This window comes from Heptranchias perlo, chromosome 21 (assembly GCF_035084215.1).
Source record: "Heptranchias perlo isolate sHepPer1 chromosome 21, sHepPer1.hap1, whole genome shotgun sequence".
Taxonomy (NCBI): Eukaryota; Metazoa; Chordata; class Chondrichthyes; order Hexanchiformes; family Hexanchidae; genus Heptranchias; species Heptranchias perlo.
In genome coordinates this window covers 34162880-34188599 of record NC_090345.1, presented here as the reverse complement: position 1 = coordinate 34188599, position 25720 = coordinate 34162880, and the positions used below count along the sequence as shown (strand labels likewise).

The window sequence follows — 25720 nt, the reverse complement described above, 5'->3', positions numbered from 1 at the left end:
AGTTGATGGGCCCTTGACAACAACTTGCATTTATGATATATTTAACGTAGTAAAATGCACCATGGTGCTTATATCAAAGTGAACCATTCTGAAAGTTTGTTATATAACCTAGTTTTAACATCATGTCCCTTGTCTTATACTCTTAAATATCAGGTAGGCCTAGATGGTAGTGCTCACACCTCTGAAGTTATAACAGTTGTGAGTTCAAGCTCCACTACAGACTTCAGCCTATAATCCAGACTGACACTTCCAGTACTGATGGAGTGCTGCATTGTCAGAGATGTCACCTTTTGGATGAGATGTCTGCCTCTTCAGCTGGATGTAAAATATCTACAAAGAAGGTGAGGGAGGTGCCCTGGTTAAAATTGATCCTTCAATCACCTAAAACATTATCTGATCATTCATTCATTTTCTGTTTTTTGGGATCTTGCAGTGCACAAATAAGCTGCTGCATTTGCCGACACAAAAACAGTGATTACTTTTCAGAAGTAATTAATTGGTTGTCGAGAACATGGGGTGTCCTGAGGATGTGATGAGGTCCCACTTTCTAGTATTTCCACCCTAAACTCCTCCACCTCTGCACCGCTCTCTCATTTAAGACTCCACTCAATTCTCACCTCATTCACCAAGTTTTTGGTCCTCCCTCCTAATCTCTCCTACTGTGGCTCAGTGTCCGTTTTCCTCATGCCTCTGTGAAATGCCTCAAGATTTTTTTTATGTTAAAGGTGATATATAAATATATTTTACTACGAGTGATGCAGTTGTAAATAAGCTATGACCTTGGGGCAGAAATTGCTTGCAAAATGACGATGAGCTTGACAGCGCCCACCATTGCTAGTGGCGAAATGGAGGAGCAAGTCCTGGCATTCGCACATGCGCAGTGAAACTCGAAAATCCGGAACTTGCTCCTACTGGTTCACCAGCTTCGAATTAAAGGGCCATCGCACACTGCAATCAGATAAATCATTGGAAAAGTTCAAACCTGCTTATCTGCCCAGCTGGAAAATAATTAATTACGCCACAAAAATACCAGGTCTAAACTAAGTTTTAACAGTGCGGTAAGTCTTAATGACTGCTAAACAACTAAAAATTAACTTTTAAAAATGTGGAGTCTCCTTACTCCATAGTTTAATAGTTTTTGGTCATTAAAATTCTTTTTTTACTTTTCCCTCCTGTCCCTTTTATTTAATTCAACTATTTCTTACCCTTTTTGTTCACTGTCTATAACTGTTTTTACATTAATGTTGTACCCTTCACTTCCTGGTTTAACGCTCCAAGCCTGCAGAGACAGTTAATGCATTGTGTCAAAAATGCTGCATTCTGATTGGTCGAGGGGAGAGTGTGCTCCTCTTGCTTCTCCCTGGATCCTAGCTTCGCTTGAACTGACATTGGTCTCTTCTCCGCTTCCTATTCGAGGAAGTGCCCGAAGAAAAGACCGGGGTAAGTTAGTGGGTTAGTATAAATCTATGGAGCGGCGAGCACTGTTGGTTCGCCACTCCGAGCAATTTTTGCTCCCTTGTGTTTGCATCTACATCGTATTAAAAATCTTACATCTGCGCACATTTCCTGTTTGCACAACTTGACATCCTGTTGTCATATTTTTGTCATACTTTTTGTGACAACTTTGTGCCATTATAAATTTCAATGTCCACATTTAAAAATCAGTTTTGCCTATGTAAATTTGTCACTGATTTTGCAATCTGGCCACTGGGTTCCAACAAATGTCAGAAGATATTTTTCATTGCTATTTTTTAATCAATAACTGAAATTGCTAATATTCAAAATATTGTGTATAATTTGATAGAGATTTTATTTAGCACTTTTAGAGAAAATTATTCCTAGTCATAATTATGTAATGTATAGGATGAAACTAAAATGCTTTGCCTTACATCTGCAATGTTGTGACAGAGAAAATACTGGTTTGGGGAAGATGGGAATATGATTGCATTACCAGACCCAATTAAGCTATCCTGGAATTGTAGACTACCATCATCAGATCATGTCGTAGAGGATCCTAAGCCAGGTCTAGAGACTGTATACAGGAAGGTATGTGATAATTTCCATCTCTGGTGCTACTGATGTAATTTTACAGAGCATAAAAAGAAAATAAACAATACTTTGAAAATTAATTTTAAAATATGTACATGATGATCTTTTAAACTAAAATGTATTATTTGAACGTACGTTTGGATTTTGAAGAAATGCAGTCAGATAAAAGGAATACTTGATATTAAAGATTTAAAAAATATTTTACTGGATATTCAAGAAATACATTTAAGGAGCTGTTATGCATTGAGGTGTACATCCACACACTTTTTATGAAGCTATTATACACATAGTGTACATTCACATATTTTCTGAAGCTACTGCAATTAAAGGTACTTTCACATATATATTTTATGTATTTATTGTAGATTTAGATGTATAATCTAACATATTATGGGAACGGACGTTCTTATACATTTATGGAGACACTCCGTGCCCTGACTGCAGGGTGTCTGCAGGAGGAACATATTGCCACATCAGGCTGGCTCGAATGGCAACAATGCCAGTTGAGGGCTGAGGCAGCTTGTTTGCCACTGGGATTTAGCAGTTGGTTAAGCTTGGGGATGGTGGAAAGGGGTCCGGCATACTGGTGGTGGTGTTGGTTAGGGTTGATGCTCCTCATTGCCACTGGGTGGGTTATGTGCTGAGAGGGTAGTTTATGTGTAGTCGGATAAGTGGGATTGCTTCTGGAAGAAGTAGTCTATCCTGGAGTATATCTTGTGGGGGTTCTGTGGAGTGTAGGTCCAGGTCATTACATTGCTCTAGGATAGTTCTGGCTACTTGTTCTACTGGGAGTTTGTCCCATAGAGGGGAGAAGGACACAGTTTAGGTCCCTACCCATAATCACCGTGCCTTCCATATGTAGGGTGAACGTGAGGCATGCTAATGTGGAAAATGCATGTGAGTCCTCATTTGGGGCACACGCATTATGCATAGTCATGAATTTTCTCACTATTTGGCCTTTTACTGGAATGGAGTGGCCATCCTCTCTCGGGATGGTTGTCTCCAGAGTAAAGGAAAAGACATAAGCCATACCAAGAGGATTCACTCCTCAGCACCTGGGTCCGATTGGCTGGCTGTAGGATATACAAATTCTGGTTCAGTGGACCATCTGCTGGTGTTAGCGGATCCCACTCATCAAGTCCTATTTGTGTCATAGGGTGTAAGACCCCGGGTACTTCCTCTTTGTAATGCATGGGAGCACTGTGAGGGCATCCCTTGCTGCTCTTGGCCGAGATGGCTACTATTGGCCCACCCAGTCTCTCGTAAGTCTGGTGTGTTCTAAAGAGCTGAGTTGGGTTTCTTGTAGGAATGCCAAGTCTATCCATTCTGGCTTTAAGTAAGTCAGAATTTTTTTCCCGCTTGATGTGGGGGTTAATACAGGGTAAGAAAGTGGAGGATCCTTAGTCTGAGTGGTGTATGTGGGTATGTTTCTCTCATTCCTCGCAAGGATCTGGCCATGTCTGGAGCCTTAGAGTGGGTGGGGTGGGTACCATCTGCTAAAATTTTCAAGTCTGTCATGGTAGCGTTCTGTATTCAATGAAAATGATTTCAGAGAATAAGCTTAATACTGTTGAAGGTGTTGCATTTCCAGAGGAGTTCTGGGCAGGGTAGATAGAAAGACTGTTCCCAGTGATTGAGAGGTCTAGAACATCAAGCCATATATATGATTAATTGTAAGAAATTTAGGACAGCAGGCAGGAGAAATCTTTTTACACAGAGGGCTGTGAAGCTGTAAATGCACTACCAGAGTTAGTTATTGAAACGGAGACCATGTCATTATTTAAGTTTGGGTTAGATAGGTGGTTGAAAGGGAAGTAAAGTGATGTGGGAAGAGAGCAGGCAAATCAGATTAAGATTACTGCTCATGTGGAGGGTAAACACCAACATTGGACTGCTGGGGCTGATTGGCCCATTTCTTTGTAATTTCTATATAATTCTATGTAAATCTGGAAAATTTGAGATATAATAGCCCTGGAGGTGTAGGTTTGCCTGGTTCCTTGCTCAGGACAATAATAGCCCCTTGACTAATAAGCATCACACAGGCTCCTGGCTGCTGCAGATGTTTGGGCATGGGGGTCAACATTCTGTGTGCACCATTTAATGTTAGATGCACTCTTTGTACAAGGCAAAAAGATATCTGACAGTACTCTGGATGAAGGGTATAGACCTATTTTTGTCATGGAAGGGAAGCTTAGGGCTGCTGTTGGCAATGGTGTGTTTGGTGGAACTAGAATCTTCCAAGTCTCAAGGGGAGTCATTTGGGTGGGCCATTGGCATGCTGTCCAGGATGAAGGGTTTACGACAGCTACCGATGATGAGCATGACCTGCCATTTGGGGTGCTTCGATACTGAGAAGAGGTGCTCCTTCTTGGTTGTGTGGTTTGGAGTGTTGCAGTGTGACCACCTGTGGGTAGCAAAGACCACCTTGGTCCTGGCTGGCGATGCCCTTTACGGTGCTCTTTTCCTGGGGAGAACTTTGCTTGGGGATGGGGGCAGGGTCAGTTATCCCCAGTTATGTGAGGGCATGTGGTCAGGTATTTGAAGGGGCCATTTGGGGTAGCAGATATCCTGTTGTTTGTGGGAGCAGTAATCTCATTGTGGTCCATTCAGCAGAAACTGCAGGTGGGGTTGTTGGGAGCGAGCACGTGGGCTTATCAGTGCTCACTTCCTCAGGTGAGAGACAGTTTTTTTTTAAGTGCAGTGGGAGCACTTCCTCCTGCACTGTGGGGAGTGAGGGGATTCTCCTTGTAGGCATATTTTGGAGCTCCTTTGTCTACACTGGTGGAGGGTGTGGAGGTTTGGGGGAGGGGGGTGGTGGTGGGGGGAGAGGATTTGAAGCTGTTTGGGGAATGCTGATTTTGAGTCAGAAGGTTATGGGTTCAAGCCGCACTCCAGAGACTTGAGCACAAAATCTAGGCTGACATTCCAGTGCAGCACTGAAGGAGTCTTTCGGATGAGATGTTAAACGAAAGTCCGGTCTGCATTCTCACCAGGTGGCCATAAAAGATCTCATGGAATAATTCAAAGAAGAACAGGGTAGTTCTCACCGGTGTCCTGGCCAATATTTATCCCTCAACCACGCTAAAACAGAATATTTGGTCATTATCACATTGCTGTTTGTGGGACCTTGCTGTGCGCAAATTGGCTGCCATGTTACATTACAAAAGTGACTACACTTCAAAAGTACTTCATTGGCTGTAAAGCTCTTTGGGACATCCTGAGGTCGTGAAAGGCATTATATAAATACAAGTCTTTTGTTTTGTTGCTGTGGTAAGAGTTCGTGTACATCTTGAAAATTATGAAAGTGATCATTGAGAGTTCCAGCACTGAGTCCAAAGAGCAAAAGGATCTCCAAATTTGACGGGGTAAAACTTGATGTCTTATAAATAGTTTAACAGAATGGAACAATCGAAGGACATTCTTTACAAATATAATCTAGTCCTATCTTTGACTTGTGCTCGCGGCTACCAAGGATCCATACTGGGAATCTCTAAATATTAGCCCTTTTATCTCATTATGGCTCCAGAATGTTTGCAAAATATTTAAATGACTAGCTGGCACAATTTCCCAACTTTGTAACAGGATTGCACTTTTTGCCTTCAAAACCTATTTTGAATTAGCACAAAGGAATCTCTGTGCAATGGAACTCTTCAAGTGGGAACAGGCTCTCTTTTTTAATTTTTTGTTGCAAGCCAGTATTTTTAGTACTTTAAAAAAAAAGATATTTTCAATTTTTTTGATCATCTCCTTCAGTGTGCCTAGGGAACATGTTCAAATATTTTTAATGAAACGACCTCTCAAAATTACACAAGGTCAACTCCCCTGCCAGTGCTTCTGCTGTAATCCAGTCCCAGCAGCAGTACGTTAGGACTAAATTATCTACTTTATACTGTAAGGGTTGCATTTGGAGGTAACTAAAAAGTCTAGGGCATTAACTGAATTACTGATAGGGATGTGGATAGGCTGATTGAAGAGTTTGAGTTCCTTCAGGATAGCAAAGGACTCTGTATTAGTGCTGGCCTGATATGTAGAAGAGGAGCCATTACTGATGGTGGACACTGAAGTTGCCAAGAATTTTACTTTCAGCAGAGGGGAAATTAGAATTGATGAATTCGATTTTGCTCAAAAAAATTGGAAAAATTCTAAAAAGTTATCGGTGTTAACAGGCAGAGCAATAGGGATGGCAGGTGAGCTTAGTAGTGAGGGAGAGATATTTTTAGCCACAGGAAATCAAAGCTAGGTGATTCAAAGGAGGAACTTAGTAATTAGCTTGTTTCTTTAACTTGTTCTTGTAAAATAAGCTCCTCCTCAGTGACCACTTGTGTGCATATATTGGCTGCTGTTCAGACCAGAGCACTCAATCTATCGGCCTATCTTTGCACCTCTTCTTCTCTCATCTCTACTTCCACCTGTTATTCAGCAACTTGTCCCTCTTTGTCTCACACCCCATCAATGCTATTCCCCAAATGACCTTAGGATGAATTTTCCATGATAGCATTCCCAGTGCAGAGCTTCGTGCAATAGCAGCATATATTTGGAATTCACGCACAAAGAACAGGACGCCCCATTTGCAGCCTGCACAATTTTCTATCCATTAATTGGATCCCTTTTGATTTTCTCTGAAAAAGTTCCAGGTTTTCTAGTCTTTCATCATAATAAAATCTTTTATTCCCGGGATCATTCCAGTGAATCTTTGCTGCACGTATGGTGACAGTGAACACGAAGAATATCTAACGTAGACCCAAAAATGGGAAAATTAACTCCTGGGCGGGAAGGTGATTTTAACGGCTGGGCCTCATTTACATCCCACCGACCAGCTGCCCACCCGCAATGAATGGAAAGAGGCAGTTGGCTGACTGCCAGAAGTTGAAGATTGTGCGGCTCAGTTGCTGCCCATGGCACTCAGGTAAGTTGGGGAAGGGGGTTTCTGCAAGTTATTGCAGATGGGAAGGGTGGAGCCCGGGACAGCAGAAGCTCAGACTTTTCTTGTGGGGCCCAGAGGAGCACTCCTGCTCTTCCTGACCTTACAAATGAAAGTTTCACACTTACCTTACTGAGCTGCTTCTTCCTGCAGACCAGGTTTCAGTGAGTGGGACACCTGCGGCAGATGGGTCTTATCAGTCAGTGGTTAAATTGCCATCAAGGTCCTATGTATGTCTTATCGCCTGATTCAGACTGGCGCTTAGGCTGTAATTCTGTACCTAACACTGAGCATCGTTAAGCCTGGTGTGATCTGCATTGAAGACTCCAATAGCTATTTTGTTTATCTTTTAAATTAAAATTTTCAATATTTAAGGAAGTAACAGGTAATGTTTCCATTTTTTGATTGAGACAGAAGGCCAAAAGAAATAAATTGCATTTATATAGGACTGTTGCATTTACATAGGGCTGTAACATTTTGGGTATCAGCAACATTGTTGGAGCAGAATTTTTTCAATTTATACTAATTCTTGTGTATTGAATGCAGCATTTTTTGACTGAACATGAACCAGGAGACATGGAACTACAGTGATCTGAAGTGATAAATGAGCTACCCACAGAGAGATAGGACAGCGATAAGTGTTAATTTTACATGTTCCTCTAGCTTTGAGACAATGGGGATGGTTGGATATAATTCTAAGCATTTTTCGCATTATGATTAAATGAATTCCTTACAACACCTAAACAGTCAAAATGGGTTCTATTCAATGTGCTTAGCAAGAGGCTTCACTAAATAGTGCTGGATGATCCTTTAATAAAGTTGGGGGACGTTTAGTCAGAGTGGTAACTTTGATTAACAGCTCAGCAGCCCTAGCCCCATGCAGAGAGTTAAGGGTGCTCTGTCTCTCTCTCTCTCTTTCACCTTAGATTTGATTTAGCTGGCTTGAAAGTGAATTTTCAACTAGCACGGCAAGAGTTTTATTTTTATTATTTTTGATGGAACTAGGAATTTGTAAGATTTTACTATGAAAATGGTATTCTGTACATTAATGTATTTTATGTGAAATAAACCAGTTTGTTGGTTTACAATCGCGCCTCAGCTCATTAGATTGCTTTCCATTCCACCTTCTGAAAAGACAGGAAAATGTACATGGTGGCACATGTGAGACTACCGTAGACAGTACCCACAAGGGTCACACTATCATTTAGCTTGTTATTGGGCAGTAAAGATGTATTCTAGACTGTAAGGGACACTTGATCCGCTTTTGGGAGTGACCGGTAACATGCACCCAAGAGAATATCCAGCGCAAAGCCCACAAAATTGTGACAAGCACGTTATGATCATGTGCTTACCCACAATGTTTCATGTCCACTGAATTACTTTTGAAGTGAAGTTAGCCACTTATTATGTCGGTAAATGCAACATCCAAAGCTCAAATACAGCAAATGAGATGACTGTCCAGGAAGTTTGTTTTTTTCACAATGTAAGGGAGGGAGGAATATTGGCCAGGACACAGGAGAACCTCCCTGCTTTTCTTTTGAATTTTTTTATTTGCTGTCAGGATGTGCTGGCAAGGGCACATTTATTGTGTATCCAAGTTACCCTGACAAAGTGATGGCGGTCCTTCTCCTCTTCTTGATGCAGTCCTTCCACTGATGATGCCCTCGTGACGGTGTTACATAGGGATTTGCAGAATTTTGACATGGGGCCTGATTATTTCTAAGGGACACAATCCCTGCGGTAATGTTGTGTTCGCACTAGCCGATGACATCGCCACTGACCCTATCAATATTTGTGGATGATGGGGAGGGGCCAGGAGAAGCGGACCATTGACAGATTGGGGCGTATCTGCAGCACTGCCCCCACCACCGAAGAGGCAAGAAATACCACTTGAAGCTTGCTGGAATTGGGGGATGCTGGGTTCTTTTAAAAATGGAAAAAAAATATTTTGAGCCCCTGATCTTCAGGACTTCAGGCTCCAAACTCAGGCTGGGCCATCAGGGGGGCTCCACTTCTGCCAGGTCTCAACTGATGTCTGTGGCGCAGGAACTCCTGACCTAAAGAGGCCTGCCCCTTATATAATGACTAGGACCTGGCGTATCTGAGTCTTGAGAAAGTTTACGGTCAGCCTGGTGGGCTCCTGCTGAAGTTACAGCAGGAGTTAGCCAGAACGGCTGAGGAATTTCAACCACCGGATCTTTTACATCCACCTGAACAGGTAGACGGGACCTCAGTTTAACGTGTTATTCAAAAGATGGCACCTCCAACAATGCAGCATCCTCTCAGTATTGCATTAAAGTGTCAAGCTCATATTATGTGCTAAAGTCCTAGTGGTAGATGTTAACTTATGGCCACCCAGTATATATGGGGCAGTAGCGGCCCGAAAATGGCTTTCTGCACTGTTTACAAAGTCGATCCAGCCATTGCCATCCTCAAAGGTGCCTTCCGCTGGGTGGCTGGAGCACTTGCCTGTTTCAGGCAGTAGGCCCTTTTAATATGCAAATCAGGATCTTATGACACACATAGGACCCCAGTTGCAGTTTTGATGGAAAACTGGGCGGAATGTGCACTGTGAATATTCCTTCCAGTTTTACTGGGCAGTATAGCAGAAGAGGCATCAAAATATAAGTTTAAAATTATTTTTATGGTGGCCATGAAGAGCAGGAGTGCTCCTCCAAACTCCAGAAGAATAAGGTGGGACACTGCTGCCCCCCTTCCACGATTGGCACCCCCTATACCCGTACCAACCTCCCTGTTGGCTGGGTCAGCCTACGGGCCTCCCAATGCTGCGTCAGCTGAGAGCTGATGAGCTGCAGAAGACCATCCATTTTGCGCTCGCAACTTAAAAATGGACTGGGCCTCCTGGCAGGATCAGGCAGCGGCCCATTGCACTCCGCTGCTTGGCCGCCCTATAGTTAAAATCTATCCCTTAGAGTAGGGCTTGAACAAACAACTTTTCAAATCAGGCAACAGTGCTACAAACTTAACCAAGCTAACACTTCACAAATTACAGGCGACTTCTCCTTAACACTTAGATTATTGACATTTTAATTATTTTATGCCCTATTGAACCATTCTTTAATATGATAACTGATTACTTTTATGTTAGCATTCCTGAGACGTCAGTTTATTCTATTTTGTGTTCTTATGTTTTTATAGGCAATAGTGAGCAAGCTAGCAAATGATATTACCAGTCATTTTAGGGAGATTTCTGAAATCTACCAGCTGGATATCAATATTGCAAATTTGCGTTTTGTTCACCATCCTTTATATAGCAGAGAACATGTTCTGGCAGAGAAGCTTATGCAGCTTTACGACAATTATCAACAGAGGCAAGAAAAAAATGTCAGCCAGCTCCTGATAGAAAAAGTAAGTGGCCATGTTATGGAACTAATTAAGAATTATTTAATATTTCTTCCAGCAGAACATTGAAAATAACAAGAAGGACTGTAACCTAATGCATTTTATAATTATGGGAACATTTTTAGGAAAAATCCTGAGACCCTAGTAATAAAAGTCATTCTTACCTTTCTAAGAGGCTTCATTTGTTATTAACAAGTTGTGTATTATGTGAAAACTACATTTTCCTCCCATTTTTAGCACTATCATAGCAACTCACAAGTTTACTCAGCAGATTTCCTGGAAGCTGGATATACTACAACAAAGGCACAAATAAACAGCCAATTGGGACACACCTCCAGTAATACTGATTTGCTATAAACCACTCTAATAGGCATGTAAGCACTATAAAGAATGCAACATGCGTCAATCTAAATATGAAGTGCACCAATTGCAGTGTGGATGGAGAGACCAAGACATAGAATGGCCCACTTAATGGAGGTGGCCTTTCTGATATAGACAGTGTGAAGGATAGTGAAATTACCTGTACAATTCTGAAAAGCAGACAGCAAATAAACAATGTGTCCAGCAGACATAGGAGGTGATTGCTTGAGGTTGACACAATGTCTGCCACTCGACAGACCTGGAAGGATGTATGGAAGTAGGTGTTTGATTTGAAGAAAAGTGCCAAGGAAGCAATGAGAAAGACTGTCAATTATCTCACACTAGGTCCAACCATCAATTTTCTTGTATTGCTAAATATGACTAAAGCAGCATGTTAATTATATTCCATTGCTCTTAATACTATCCAAGAACGTTTTCGGCTGTTGGCCATTTTTGTTTGAATTGTTTCACGAGAGAGTATTGTTAACCCAAATTGATCCAGTAACTTGATGGAAGTCATGCCCAAAGAGAGGAAATAAGAATATTTCAGAAGGGTTATGATAGTGCAAGTGAGACTCGCTGTCAACAATAGGGAGATCCTTCAGTGGCTGGACTCATACCTAATGCAAAGGAAGATGGTTGTGGTTGCCGGAGGCCGGTCATCACAGGCCCAGAACATCACTGGAGGAGTTCCTCAGGGAAGAGTCCTTGGCCTAAACAACTTCAGCAGTAACCTTCCCTCCATTATAAGGACAGGAGTCAGACTGTTTTAATTCCAAATTGCTCAGTTGCATTCACAACTTCTCCAATAATGAAGTAGCCCATGCCAGCCTACAGCAGGACTTGGATAGCATCCAGGCTAACATTTGTGTCCTATAAGTGCCAGGTAATCTCAAACAAGAGAAAGCCCAGCCATCTCCTCTTGACCTTCAACAACAGCAGCAGCGCTGAATCTCCTGCCATCTTGTTGGTCACCAGTGACCAGAACCTTTACTGGACCAACCATATCAACGGTGTGGCTACAAGAGAAGGGCAGAGGCTGGGTACATGCAACGTGCGGCTCACCTCCTGACCCCTTAAAGCCTCCTCACCATCTACAAGGCTCAAGTCAGGAGTGTGATGGAATTCTCATTACTTGTCTGGATGGGTGCAGCCACAACAACAATCAAGAAGGTTGACACCATCCAGGACAGTGCAGATTGCTTGATTGGTTCCCTTGCCACAGGATTCAATATCCATCCCCTCCACCGCTGATGCACTGTGGCTGTAATATGTATGATCATCATCAGGATGCAGTGCAGCAACTCACCAAGGTTACTTCAACAGCATCTCTCTCCCTTGCATCCTCTACTACCTAGAAGAACAAGAGCTACAATGTTATGGGAACACCACTATCTCCAAGTTCCCTCCAAGTCACACACAATCCTGATTTGGACATATATCACCGTTCCTCACCATGATTAGGTTAATATCCTGGAATTCCCTCCCAACACTATTGTAGAAGCACCATCATCACAAAGATTGCAATAGTTTAAGCAAAAGACCCACCAATCCCTTAAGGAACTAACAATGGACAATAATTGTTGCTTTGCCAGCATCGCCTGAATCCTGAGAAAAAGTAGGAAATTAAATAACCCCTTGGACTCCCTTAGCACAGTCTTTCTCTATTCACCCTATCAAGACCCTTCATAATTTAAAAACTTATATTAAATCTCCTCTCAGCCTTCTCGCTCCAGTAGACATAGTCCAATATCAGAAGTGTCTCCTCGTAACAATAGTTTCTCATCTCTGGTATCATCTTGGTGAACCTATGCTTTAATGTCCTATCTACACCAGGATGCCCAAAGTTGCACAGAGCACTGTACCCGTGGCCTAACCATTGCCTTGCACAAATTAATCATTACTTCTTTGCTTTTGTATACTGTGCTCCTAAATGCTGTTGGTCTTTTTTATGTCTTTATTTACATGCACTTACAATTTCAAATAAGTATGTATTTGAACCCCATGATTTCTCTGTTCCACCATACATGTCAGCATTTTTCCATTGAGTTTTCCCTTCAATAATGCATTACCACATAATTCTTTGCATTAAATTGCATTTTTCCATCTGTTTGCCAATTCAGCAAAGTCTTCTGAAGTTTTTTTTCCTTGCTGCCTGACAAGCTCTCTACTTTTGTGTCATCAACAAATTTCAATATTGTGGTTGCTATGCCTAAGTCCAAGTCATCTATATATATATTGTGACAAAAGTTAATTCATCAATTGACCTCTGATACCACTTTTAACCATTCTCCAATCCAAGGAACACCCAATAACCCAAAACCTATGAATCCAGTTCATCAACTAACTTTCTATCCATGCTGCTACATTACCTCTCATATTATGCAACTGATTCTCTTGTGGGATAGCTTATTGAATGCCTTATGAAAACCCATACATGTTGCAGCTATTGTCGTCTCCCAAATCTGTGGCCACCTTTCCCGCAACTCCATGTTTAAACCTCTCCATTCACATTTCTGCCCCTGCCACAGCACTGTAACAGCCCTAATCAATGTAAAAAATGACATCCTATGAGACTGTGACTGTGATGTACTATCCCCCCTCATCCTTCTCGACCTGCCTGCAGCTTTTTACACAGTTCACCACACCATCCTCCTCCAACCCCTCTCCTCCATTTTCCAGCTGAATGGGACTGCCCTCGCCTTGTTTCACCCTTACCTATCCAGTCGTAGCCAAAGAATCTCCTGCATCTCTTCATGTTACTTCTGGAGCCCCCCCGCAACAATCTGTTCTTTGCCCCCTCCTATGTCTCATCTACTTGGTGAAATCATCCAAAACACAATGCCAGTTCCACATGTACAATGATGACACCCAGCTCTACATCACCACCACCTCTCTCGACCCCTCCACTGCATCGGTGATGTCAGACTGCTCGTCTGACATCCAGTCCTGGATGAGTCATAGTGGGTGCTATATTCTGTCCTTATGGGACCAGTCCTTGAGAAATGGGATGAGGTGTTCAGAGGTGGGGAAAGCTGAGATTTCCCAAAAAATTGGCAGGGGGCAGAAAGATTAGGATCGAGACTCCATGGGAGTAATTTTAACCTAACTCGTCTGACAGGAAACTGACTGGGTCAGATTGGCCACCGGTGGACACGATTTAATTAACTGCATGACACTGCATATGAATGCACTGATGTACTGTAACATCATGGTTGTCCACTCTGATTTCCCACATATTACATTCTCTTTGAGCCAAGTGGACTGAGGAGGTGACTTCAATGGAAAGTAAAATTGGGTGGGGTGCAAAATGGTCAGCTGATCCAATTCCATCAGTTTCCCACCAGTGGGGTTAGGTTAAAATCACACCTCATGGGCAGGATTTAAAAGAGAAAAACCGGTGGGTTGGGGGGCAATCAAAATCGATGTTTTTGGGAGCAGGCAGACATCCCGGCTGGAACCAACCCATTTTTGAATGAGACTCCTGCAAATATGTGTGCATGCGCACTTCAGTCACCAGGAAGTCCCGCCCCCAATTAAATCCGGCAGGCTGATAATTAAAGGGCAATGTACCTCAATTTAAGGTGCTTTATATATTGTGTATTGGACACTTGAAATGATTTAAACCTTACCTGGGCTGCTTTCCCATGGCTGGTGAAAGCAGGCAGGAAGGGCCGGATGAAGGAAAAATACACAAAATAAATTAAACTAAATTACATTTTCAATTGAAAAAAAAGTTAATAAACATACTTAAAAACGATGTCACCTGGACCCCCCCCCCCCCCAACGATGTCCGATGCCTCCCCCTCGATCTTTGTTCCCCACCCCCCTCCTTTCTCGGATGTGCAGTTCCTGTCGGCAGCCAGCCTGTCAATCAGGCTGCCGAGCACAAGACCCGGAAGAGGCATTGATTGGCCTCATTAAGAGATTGCAACCCACCTACTTCCCTTCTGGGTTTCGCACCCACAAATCTCCCCCCCTTCCCACACTCTTCCCACCGGCATCATGTGTTTGGCTAAGAATCACCTCACCCATGCAGAGCATTGTATTATAACCTTCCATGACAGTTTTATCCAAAAGACTTGTTGTGTAACAAACTCTATAGGAAATATAAGGCCACTGGCTTTGGTTGGAAGGAGATTTGGTCTGTCTTTTTGTTATGAACACAAGATAACTGTGTTGGATAAAACGGTAACAGTGACTTCACTGTAAACTCCAAATACATAGAGCAGACCTGTATTTACCTCATAAGTGGTGAGGAAATTTGTTTCCATAACTGATAGATTCACAGATTTAAAGCATGTAAGATGAGAATGGTATATGTTTTGACAAGCCATGTAATAATTAATTTAGAGATACATGCATTTTATGCAACTGTGTTTTTCCATAGCTTCAAACATTAAATAATGCTATTAAGAACTTAGAAAGACGCTTGGAAATAATTTCTATAAATCTCAGTAGAATTGAAGATTTAAAGAAGCAAATGAGGTATGTATACAAAATAGTTTTTGTTCTTCACACTGGTGCTTCCTTATGGAGGCTTTTTTAGATGTTCACTTCTGCTTTTATTACCCTTCATCAGCTACAGGTATGTTCATAGTATTTCTGAACATGTTCATAATAACCTTGAAGTTATTGAGCCAATCGTCACATTATTTTCTATGTAATTTCTATCAAATTCTCACATGCTTTTGAAACCAGATACCATCAGATTGAATTGATTCCTTGAGGCACTCTACTTCCTCCTGTAGTGCTCTCCCCTGTCATCTGACATACTCCTGGCAGTTGTTCTTCACTCACTCATGGTTCTTGACTGCTTATCTTGGTTCTCTATGACTTCTTGCTGCAATTCCTGTTTCCTACCTTACCTGAAGCTCTCACTTTGTTGGCAGAAAGTAATGTGGGATCGGCATGTGGCAGAGAGTCCACTCCTAGAACAAAATGACAGCTTGAATTATAGAATTATACAGCACAAAAGGAGGCCCTTTAGTCCATTGCACCTGTGCCTACTCTCTAAAGCAGTTATCATCTTAGTTCTATTTTCCCGCTCTATTAAATTTTTCTTTTTCAAAATGTATTTATCCACTTCCCTTTAAAAAGCTTTGGTAGATTTTGCTTCCACCAATTCCATGTTCTAGCTACCCTGTGGATCAAAAAACCTCAGTTTCTTTGGTAATGATAAATTTATGCCCTGTAGGTACTGACTCATTGACCAGCAGAAATGTTCTCCCCAATGTAGTTTGTCAGACCCATCATATTTTGAACACCTCTTCAATGCTGTCAGCTTGCCATTGCCCCACTCCCGATTTCCCCCCCACTTTCCAGACTTACCTCTGGGCCTTAGCATGGGGCAAATATCCCTCACTCTGCCGTTACCAACAAGCCAGGGGATCAACCCTGGTTCAATGAGTGTAGAAGAGCATGCTAGGAATAACACCGGGCGTACCTAAAAATGAAGTGCCAACCCGGTGAAGCTACAACACAGGACTACATGCATGCTGAATAGCGGAAACAGCATGCTATAGACAGAGCTAAGCGATCCCACAACCAACGGATCAGATCAAAGCTCTGCAGTCCTGCCACATCCAGTTGTGAATGGTGGTGGGCAATTAAACAACTAACGGGAGGAGGAGGCTCCGTGAACATCCCCATCCTCAATGATGGAAGAACCCAGTACGTAAGTGCAAAAGACAAGGTTGAAGTGTTTGCAATCATCTTCAGACAGAAGTGCCGAGTGGATGATCCATCTCGGCTTCCTTCGGAGAGTCCCACCATCATAGAAGCCAATCTTCAGCCAATTCGATTCACTCCACATGATATCAAGAAACGGCTGAGTGCACTGGATACAGCAAAGGCTATGGGCATTGACAACATCCCAGCTGTAGTGCTGAAGACTTGTGCTGTAGAACTAGCCATGCCTCTAGCCAAGCTGTTCCAGTACAGCTACAATACTGGCATCTATCTGACAAAGAGGAAAATTGCCCAGGTATGTTCTGACCACAAAAAGCAGGACAAATCCAATCCAGCCAATTACCGCCCCATCAGTCTACTCTCAATCATCAGTAAAGTGATGGAAGGTGTCGTTGACATGCTATCAAGCGGCACTTACTCACCAATAACCTGCTCACCGATGCTCGATTTGGGTTCCACCAGGACCACTTGGTCCAGACCTCATTACAGCCTTGGTCCAAACATGGACAAAAGAGCTGAATTCCAGAGGTGAGGTGAGAGTGACTGCCCTTGACATCAAGGCAGCATTTGATCGAGTGTGGCATCAAGGAGCCCTAGTAAAATTGAAGTCAATGGGGATCAGGGGGAAAACTCTCCAGTGGCTGGAATCATACTTAGCCCAAAGGAAGATGGTAGTGGTTGTTGGAGGCCAATCATCTCAGCCCCAAGACATCGCTGCAGGCGTTCCTCAGGGCAATGTCTGAGGCCCAACCATCTTCAGCTGCTTCATCAATGACCTTCCCTCCATCATAAGGTCAGTAATGGGGATGTTTGCTGATGATTGCACAGTGTTCAGTTCCATTCGCAACCCTGCATGCAGCAAGACCTGGACAACAGGCTTGGGCTGATAAATGGCAAATAATATTCACGCCAGACAAGTGTCAGGCAATGACCATCTCCAACAAGAGAGAGATTAACCACCTTCCCTTTACATTCAATGGCATTACCATTGCCAAATCCCCCACCATCAAAATCCTGGGGGTCACCATTGACCAGGAACCTAACTGGACCAACCACATAAATACTGTAGCTACAAGGGCAGGTCAGAGGCTAGGTATTCTGTGGCGAGTGACTCACCTCCTGACCCCCCCAAAGCCTTTCCACCATCTACAAGGCACAAGTCAGGAGTGTGATGGATTGCTCTCCACTTGCCTGGATGAGTGCAGCTCCAACAACACTCAAAAAGCTTGACACCATCCAGGACAAAGCAGCCCACTTGATTGGCACCCCATGCACCACCTTAAACATTCATTCCCTCCACCACAGGTGCACCGCGGCTGCTGCATGTACCATCTACAAGATGCACTGCAGCAACTCGCCAAGGCTTCTTCAACAGCACCTCCCAAACCCGCAACCTCTACCACCTAGAAGGACAAGGGCAGCAGGCACATAGGAACACCACCACCTGCATGTTCCCCTCCAAGTCACACACCATCCTGACTTGGAAATATATTGCCGTTCCTTCATCGTCGCTGGGTCAAAATCCTGGAACTCCGTACCAAACAGCATTGTGGGAGTACCTTCACCACATGGACTGCAGCGGTTCAAGAAGGTGGCTCACCACCGCCTTCTCAAGGGCAGTTAGGAACGGGCAATAAATGCTGGCCTTACAAGCGATGCCCACATCCCATGAATTAATAAAAAAAATAATTGGTAAGGCTCCGACAGGCGAGCTGCATCAGGGTGCCTGATTGACGCCTGCAGCTTGTCTGAATTATTTTGATGAGACCTCAGAATGAGTTGAGTCCTCAGGCCTCTCCATTCCGGCTACACAATGTTGCATGCAGCCAAAATTGTGCCCCATTTAGGACACTAAGGAATTTAGACCCCAATGTTTTTCAATTGCATCGTTTTTAATTTATCTATTTCAAGGTGAGAAATAATCCAAGAACGAGAGAGAAAAACCATGAAGAAATTAGCAACACAACCAGGAGTGCATTAAGGAAGAAATGGAGGGGCTGCCTCCCAACAGCTGCTCACAATCCCCCAGGAGTTTGCAAATCACAGGTTGGGAACTGATGCCTGACTAGATTCCAATACTCAAATCTCAATCTTATGCATTTTAGGGAAACAAAGAGACTCCTGAATGTTGAAAAGGAGAAAGATCATACTCTGCTGACAAACATTTTGAAGGTCTGGAAACAGATAAAATCTTTGCGGAAATTTCAAAAGTGCACCTGCACACCAATAAGGCTGCAAGTGCAAGAGTAAGTTTATTTTATTACACCAATTATAATTACTGTCTTTCCATTGAAAAATTATATTAACAAGTTTATTGAAGGGCTGGGTTTGATTAGGTTTTATCATTACATTGTGCACTTATTGAATTCATTTTGTGCAAATAAGTTTAACTTGTAGAAGTCAACTTGTAGTAATTAATATTTTGAGTTGCAGTTTTTAATTCATTAGCTAAAATTTTAATAATAAATTATTTAATATGTTTTCCTGTTGTGTTCCCCCCCTTACAATGTGTGTACTTCTGAGGACATTGTACACCTCAGTGGTTCTTGAGCTAGAGGAATGGCAGTGATGGCTAACTACTGAGCCAATTGGTTTCTGAGGCATTGCTTGCAACTACAGCTACACGATGGTCCAGAAATGCAGATGATGTGACTTTTACTCGATTGCTTCATGTCTGCCACTGCTGGAGCACATCTTCACACAGTGCCTGTTGATGTGTTTGAGCAACGAACGATAAGCCACAAGGAGGCCTTTTAACCCCTCCCCATTGGTTGTTTTTAAGCATTTGGAAAGATGCTTGCAAGAGATCTCTACAGAAACAGTCATGTAAATGTTTCCTGATTGGTATTTGGAAAATAGTGTTATCCTTGCCCAGTGCAGGTAGATAACCAAATAAATTTTTCCCCTGAATTCAATAAATACAGTGTATACACAGCAAGATGGCAGGCAACATGCACCAAGTTAGAGGTAGATACTTTAGGATTAGCAGCACTGGTGAGGGAGGGTCCTGGAGCAAAGCAGCACTGGGGGTTACTGATCTATGATAACACTAAGGAGTGGTCCAGGGTTTGGCAGTACTGGGATGTGGGTCTTGGGGGTTTTGCAGCACTGACATGGAGACCTGGGTTTAGCAGCACTGGAGTGGGTGTTCGGAGGTTAGGGAGCAATGCACATGTGTTCCTGGAGTTTGACACCACTGAGGAGAGGGTCCTGAGGTTTGACAGCATTGGGGGTGGGGAAAATGGCGTTTGGCAGCATAGTGGATGGGGAATGTGGAGTTTGCCGGGGGGCATATGTCCAGGGATCTGTCAGCATTGTTGGAGTGGGGAGGGTTCTAAAATCTGGCAATGCAAGGGGGGATGGACCCCAGGATCTGGCAATACTAAGGGTTGGATTCTAGGATCTTCCAGCAGTGGGTTCTGCAATTGGCAGCACTGTGGAGAGTGATCCAGGTGTATTACTATGGGGAGTGGGGGGAGGAGGGTTGGAATCCTAGGTTGTAATAATTCTGGAGAGGGGCTCTATGATGTAGTAGCAGTGTAGGGGGTAGGGTGAGAAGAACAATCATCAAGCCTGCTCCTGAGTCGACCTTGAATCATAACCTGGCCTATCCCCAGCTATTTGGCTCAAGCCTCTTTTTTGCACTTTCTTTGTTTGTTACAGTATAATTTTATTACAGTTCAAATCAAGTATAAAACAAAACATAGTGCAGAAAATTGACCATTCTAGGCGGACCTTAGAAGTGATTGGATGGGACCAGCAATGGCTTGGGGTCTTGACAGGTTAGGGACAGGCCTGAAGGATCGGAAATAGGTTGGGCCAGGTGGGGTAGATACACTAGGAGGAAGGTAATGCTGTTTAGAATGCATGCACAACAGCTTCCTAGATTAGTATGTTTCTGGTTCAACAAAGAAAGAAGCACTGTTTGATTTAGTTCTTAGAAATTAAATGAGACAAGTAACTGGTGTGAGAGAAATAGTGGCCACAACATAGGTTCACTGTGAATATAGAAAAGAATAATAATGATAAGGGTGCTGGGCTAGAAGAAGACATTAGACTAGATATTCTACAACAGTGGGTTCTAGCATGAAAATAGCGCTTCTGCTGGCACTGGTGACCCACTGTGATCCTGCCCAATTTCTCTGTGACCACCCTCCCTCACACTTTGCAGGATTGTGAGTGGGCTCCCAGCACTATTTGTGTTCTCCATTGGGAGCTAGTCTCTGAGTGGTAGGGAAATTCAGTGCTGTTGTAGCATTTAAATGACTGCAATAGCAGGAAGTATAAGGGCAGTCATTCTGAGCAGTTTGAAGATGTAGATGTCGGGTGCGGGTTTATCGTGTTAGTGTCTCAAAATTTACCAAGACATCAATGCAGGTCCTGTTAGCAGAGGTATGGGCCCCGATATTTGGAGGGAGCGGGCGGAATTGTAGTGGCTGGGAAACCCGTGAATACTGGGAACATGGAAGTCTTACCGAATTTAACGGCTGGACCACATTTGAATTGTTTTTCTCCATTTCCCAGCCAGCCAGATCGAGAGACTTTTTTTTTTATTTGTTCATGAGATGTGGGCGTCGCTGGCGAGGCCGGCATTTATTGCCCATCCCTAATTGCCCTTGAGAAGGTGGTGGTGAGCCACCTTCTTGAACCGCTGCAGTCCATGTGGTTCTCCTACAGTGCTGTTAGGAAGGGAGTTCCAGGATTTTGACCCAGCGATGATGAAGCAACGGCGATATGTTTCCGAGTCGGGATGGTGTGTGACTTGGAGGAGAACGTGCAGGTGGTGTTGTTCCCATGTACCTGCTGCTCTTGTCCTTCTTGGTGGTAGAGGTCGCGGGTTTGGGAGGTGCTGTCGAAGAAGCCTTGGCAAGTTGCTGCAGTGCATCCTGTGGATGGTGCACACTGCAGCCACAGTGCGCCGGTGGTGAAGGGAGTGAATGTTTAGGGTGGTGGAAGGAGTGCCAATCAACCGGGTTGCTTTGTCCTGGATGGCGTCGAGCTTCTTGAGTGTTGTTGGAGCTGCACTCATCCAGGCAAGTAGAGAGTATTCCATCACACTCCTGACTTGTGCCTTGTAGATGGTGGAAAGGCTTTGGGGAGTCAGGAGGTGAGTCACTCGCCGCAGAACACCCAGCCTCTGACCTGCTCTTGTAGCCACAGTATTTATTTGGCTGGTCCAGTTAAGTTTCTGGTCAATGGTGACCCCCAGGATGTTGATGGTGCTGTTAGTGGTAAAAGTTGTTAGGCAATCCATTTTGCTATTTTGTGAACAAATATCAGCTAATTCTTTTTGAGAAAATATGACTGCATTGTTTGCATATGACACAAAATGGCATCCCTCTGTGATTTGGCATTCCCCATAAATTTGATAGTCAGTCTTTCAGATCAGATGCTAAACCAAAGTCTTGTCTGCCCTGGTGGGCGGGAAGGCCTGCGCTAAAAGGCTGCAGCCGGGAACCGGAGGGAGGGAGAGATCGTGAGGGTTGGGGGGGGACTGCAGATCGCGGGTTGGTTTGGAGATCGGGGGGTGTGTCGGATCACGGGGATGGCGGTTGGCGGATCACGGGGAGGGGGTTTGGGGATCTCGAGGAGGGAAGTTGGTTAGCTTGAGGTGCCGGGGGGAAGTACTGCTGCTCCTCCTGGCCCACAAGCTGTGCTACAAAAAGCACTTCCCTGCTGGATCCGACAGTTCTCGCCTCCCTTCAGCTGCTGGATTTCCCGAGCCCTGGGAAACCCAGCCTGCAGCCATTAAATCTAAAGGCTGCTAAAATCTGAGGCACGCAGCAACATTATTATTTTTAAATTACTGACCTGCCTCTCGAGAGCAGGTTACTCTCCGGACCCCCAAATCGCCCCGGTTAAACTGTAAGCAAGTGGGGTCGGGTTTCAGATTTTTAAGAATATGCTCCCACCGTCCTGGGGGTTTAAAATTCCCCCCATGGACACAATCTACAGAAATTTGGGGTACATTGGAAACGAAAACTGCCAGAGCAATTGTCTGGGCCCAGTGGAAAGAGGTGGCAAAAGCAGTGAGTGCCACATCGTAAACACCCTGAAATGCTAACTAATGCAGAAATAAGTTTAATGACCCGATCAGGCCAATCAAGGCAAGAGAACTCAGAGACAACTCTTCCCAAAGCTAAGTTAAATCCTTGTGTTCCATTGACACCAACCGTGCTCTTCCTTTATTGCACACAATGTTTTATTTCCCTGAAATCTCCCCCAGGAAGCATGAGATCCTTCACACTCTCCTTACCCTGCAGCTGTTCCTTTATTCACAACCTCAGATGTAGAGAAGATGTGAAAGCCTCACTGATGTTTTTGCATTAAAGCAGCCATCTGTCATCACTTCCATTAGGGAATCCTTGTGCATGACCAGCAAAGTTTATTCACACACTATGGGGCAGAAATCGGTATGCATTGCACCCATTTTTAGTGTGTAAAATGGACGCAAAGCATACCAATTTAGCAGTGAGACGGCCTGCACCCAATTTGTGCAGGTCTTGGTCCCACTACCAAATTTGTGGTGATCATTTTTTATGCATCCCGGGCAGACGCCTAAAACAGGCAGTAGGCTGCTTGACTATGTAAATTAGGAGCCTAATGCCTGTTAAAGTACCCCTTTGATAAATTGGTCTTCAGTAGCCTCCGAGACCGCCAACAAAAGGAAAGTTTTTAAAAAATGTTTTTCATAAGTACCTTCCTGTGGAGCCAGGAGGAGGAGGAGTGCTCCCCTGACTCCTCAGGAGTCTGGTTTGGCCCTGCCTCGTATCCCATTCCAACCTTCCTCTTGTGACTTACCTGAGGTCCGCTGCCGGAAAAACCAGCGTCTCAAAATTTGTTTCTCCCGTGGGACGAGCTGCCTGTAGAGATGCAACCAGCACTGGCAGCTTGTCCCGAGTGTGCAGATGAGTCCCAAGAAGCAATTTCTGCCAATCCTCAGGCCTCTTGATTCGGACGCACACTGCCTCTGCAGTGCCGAGTATGGACCCGGAATAATTTCTGCCCCTATATCTTCCTCTTGAAGGAGAAAACTGCCCTTCAAAACAGAATTACAGAGGAATGCCTAGGGGAAAGGACATCATTGGAAATTGGGCAATTTGCTGGGGGTTCAAAATAAAATTTCATACCCTTCATCATGATCCAGCATTTCCCCACGGTCAAGTTCAAAAATCTTAAGGGCACTAACTGTCCACAGCTTACAGTTCAACGAAGCACAAAAAAGTCTAAAATTGGCCCCAAATCAGCACTTTCAGTTTGCTAGTGCCTCTAGCAAACTGCACTGTCATTTTTGGTATTCCAGCACTAGGAGAGAAATTGGATGTTGCACATTGCACTTCTGTTTTCATGCTAGGGGTAGGTTTTTGGCAGGTACTGTGAAGGACTAACAGTGGGGGTTGAATAAAATTGTAGAACATTTTAGGGCTGGCTGAGATTCAGTGCTAAGCCTCTCCACTGTGTTACCTCAGTTTTACCCTGAAATTACACCCAAAAGTGGGCACTAAAACTGAGAAAAATCTCGCCCAAAGTTCAGTGAGTTAAAAAGGAATCTGTCTAAATTAACTGGGCAGAAAAGTTCACAAACAGGACAACGAATCAGTGGGGAATCTTCAAATATGAGATGGTCATATGACAAAATAGATATATTCCAATCTGGTGAAAAGGGGTTATTACAAATCTCACAGTTTTTGCACTAGATATTCTCTTTGCTTCAATGTCGCCGATCTTATCTATAAATAGCCCTCGCATCTTCCACAATCCAGAATGCACCTTTACTGTCAAACATCTAGTTTAATAATAGTGTAACCTGTGGATTATAACATAGAACCCTTGTAGCATGTGCTGGTCACTAATACTGCACATGCCACTACATTAATTTTCCTGTCATTATGGAAGTCAGACTGAAAAGCATTCTAGGGAGACAAGGCACAATTCTGAACCAGTGAACTGGTTTGTTTTATATAAAAATACATTTATCATAGAATACAGTTTGTACAGTGAGATTCATCTGTTTTTCTCTTTAAATTCTCTGGCTTTGGGTGTCACTGGCAAGGCTAGCATTTATTGCCCATCCAGAGTGGCCCTGAGAAGGTGATGGGCTGCCTTCTTGAACCACCACAGTCCATGTGGTGAATGTACTTGCACAATGCTGTTAGGTAGGGAGTTCCAGGATTTTGATCCAGCGACAATGAAGGAACGGTGATATATGTCCAAGGTAGGATGGTGTGTGAATTGGAGGAAAACTTGGAGATGATGATGTTCCCATGCACCTGCTGGCCTTGTCCTTCTAGATGATGGAGGACGCAGGTTTGGGAGGTGCTGCCAAAGAAGCCTTGGCAAATTGCTGCAGTGCAGCCTGTAGGTAGTACAGTGGTGGAGGGAGTGGATTTCTTTGTCCTGGATGGTGTCAAGCTTCTGGAGAGTATTCCATCACACTCCTGACTTGTGCTTTGTAGGTGGTGGAGATGCTTTGGGAAATCAGGAGGTGAGCCACTTGCTGCAAAGTACCTAGCCTCTGACCTGCCCTAGTAACCATGGCATTTATGTGACTGTTCAAGTTGAGTTTCTGGTCAATGATGACCTGCTGGATGTTAATGGTAGGGGGCTCGGCGATGGTAATGTAATTTAATGTCAAGAGGAGATGGATAGGGTCTCTCTTGTTAGAGATGGTCATTTGCCTTGCACTCTGTGATGCGAATGTTACGTACCACTTAACACCCCAAGTATGGGTATTGTCCAGGTTTCATTTCATGCGGGCATGGACTGCTTCATTATTTGAGGACATGTGAATGGAGCTGAGCACTACGATCAGCAGCAAACAGCCCCACTTTTGATCATAGGATGGAGGGAAGGTCATTGATGAAGCAGCTGAAGATAGTTGGGCCTAGGACGCTGTCCTGATGTCCTGTATCGATGTCCTAGGGCTGGGATGATTGGCCTCCTATAACCACAACCATTGTCCTTTGTGCCAGGTATGACTCCAGCCTCTGGAGAGTTGTCCCCTGATTCCCATTAACTTTAGTTTTACTGGGACTCCTTGGTGCTACATTCAGTTGAATGCTGCCTTGATGTCAAGGGAAGTCACTCTCACCTCACCTCTGGAATTCAGCTCTTGTGTTCATGTTTGGATCAAGGCTGCAATGAGTTCTGGAGCTGAGTGGCCCTGGTGGAACCCAAACTGAGCATTGGTGAGCAGGTTATTGGTGAATAAGTGCGCTTGATAGCATTAATGATGACTTTGCTGATGATTGGAGTAGGCTGATGGGGCGGTAATTGGCTGGGTTGGATTTGACCTTTTTGTGGACAGCACATATCTGGGCAATTTTCCACATTGTC

The 25720-nt window shown here is 43.8% G+C and overlaps 1 protein-coding gene across 1 annotated transcript in view; it reads left to right on the top strand.

Moving 5' to 3' along the window:
* The window catches only part of LOC137340240 (protein CC2D2B-like), a 198174-nt gene that overhangs the window by 50964 nt on the left and 121490 nt on the right, over positions 1-25720 (top strand). Inside the window, exons 7-10 of the mRNA XM_068002662.1 lie at positions 1909-2046; positions 10130-10339; positions 15084-15181; positions 18490-18630. Coding sequence (XP_067858763.1) covers positions 1909-2046; positions 10130-10339; positions 15084-15181; positions 18490-18630 — 587 coding nt within the window. The remainder of the gene's footprint in view (positions 1-1908; positions 2047-10129; positions 10340-15083; positions 15182-18489; positions 18631-25720) is intronic.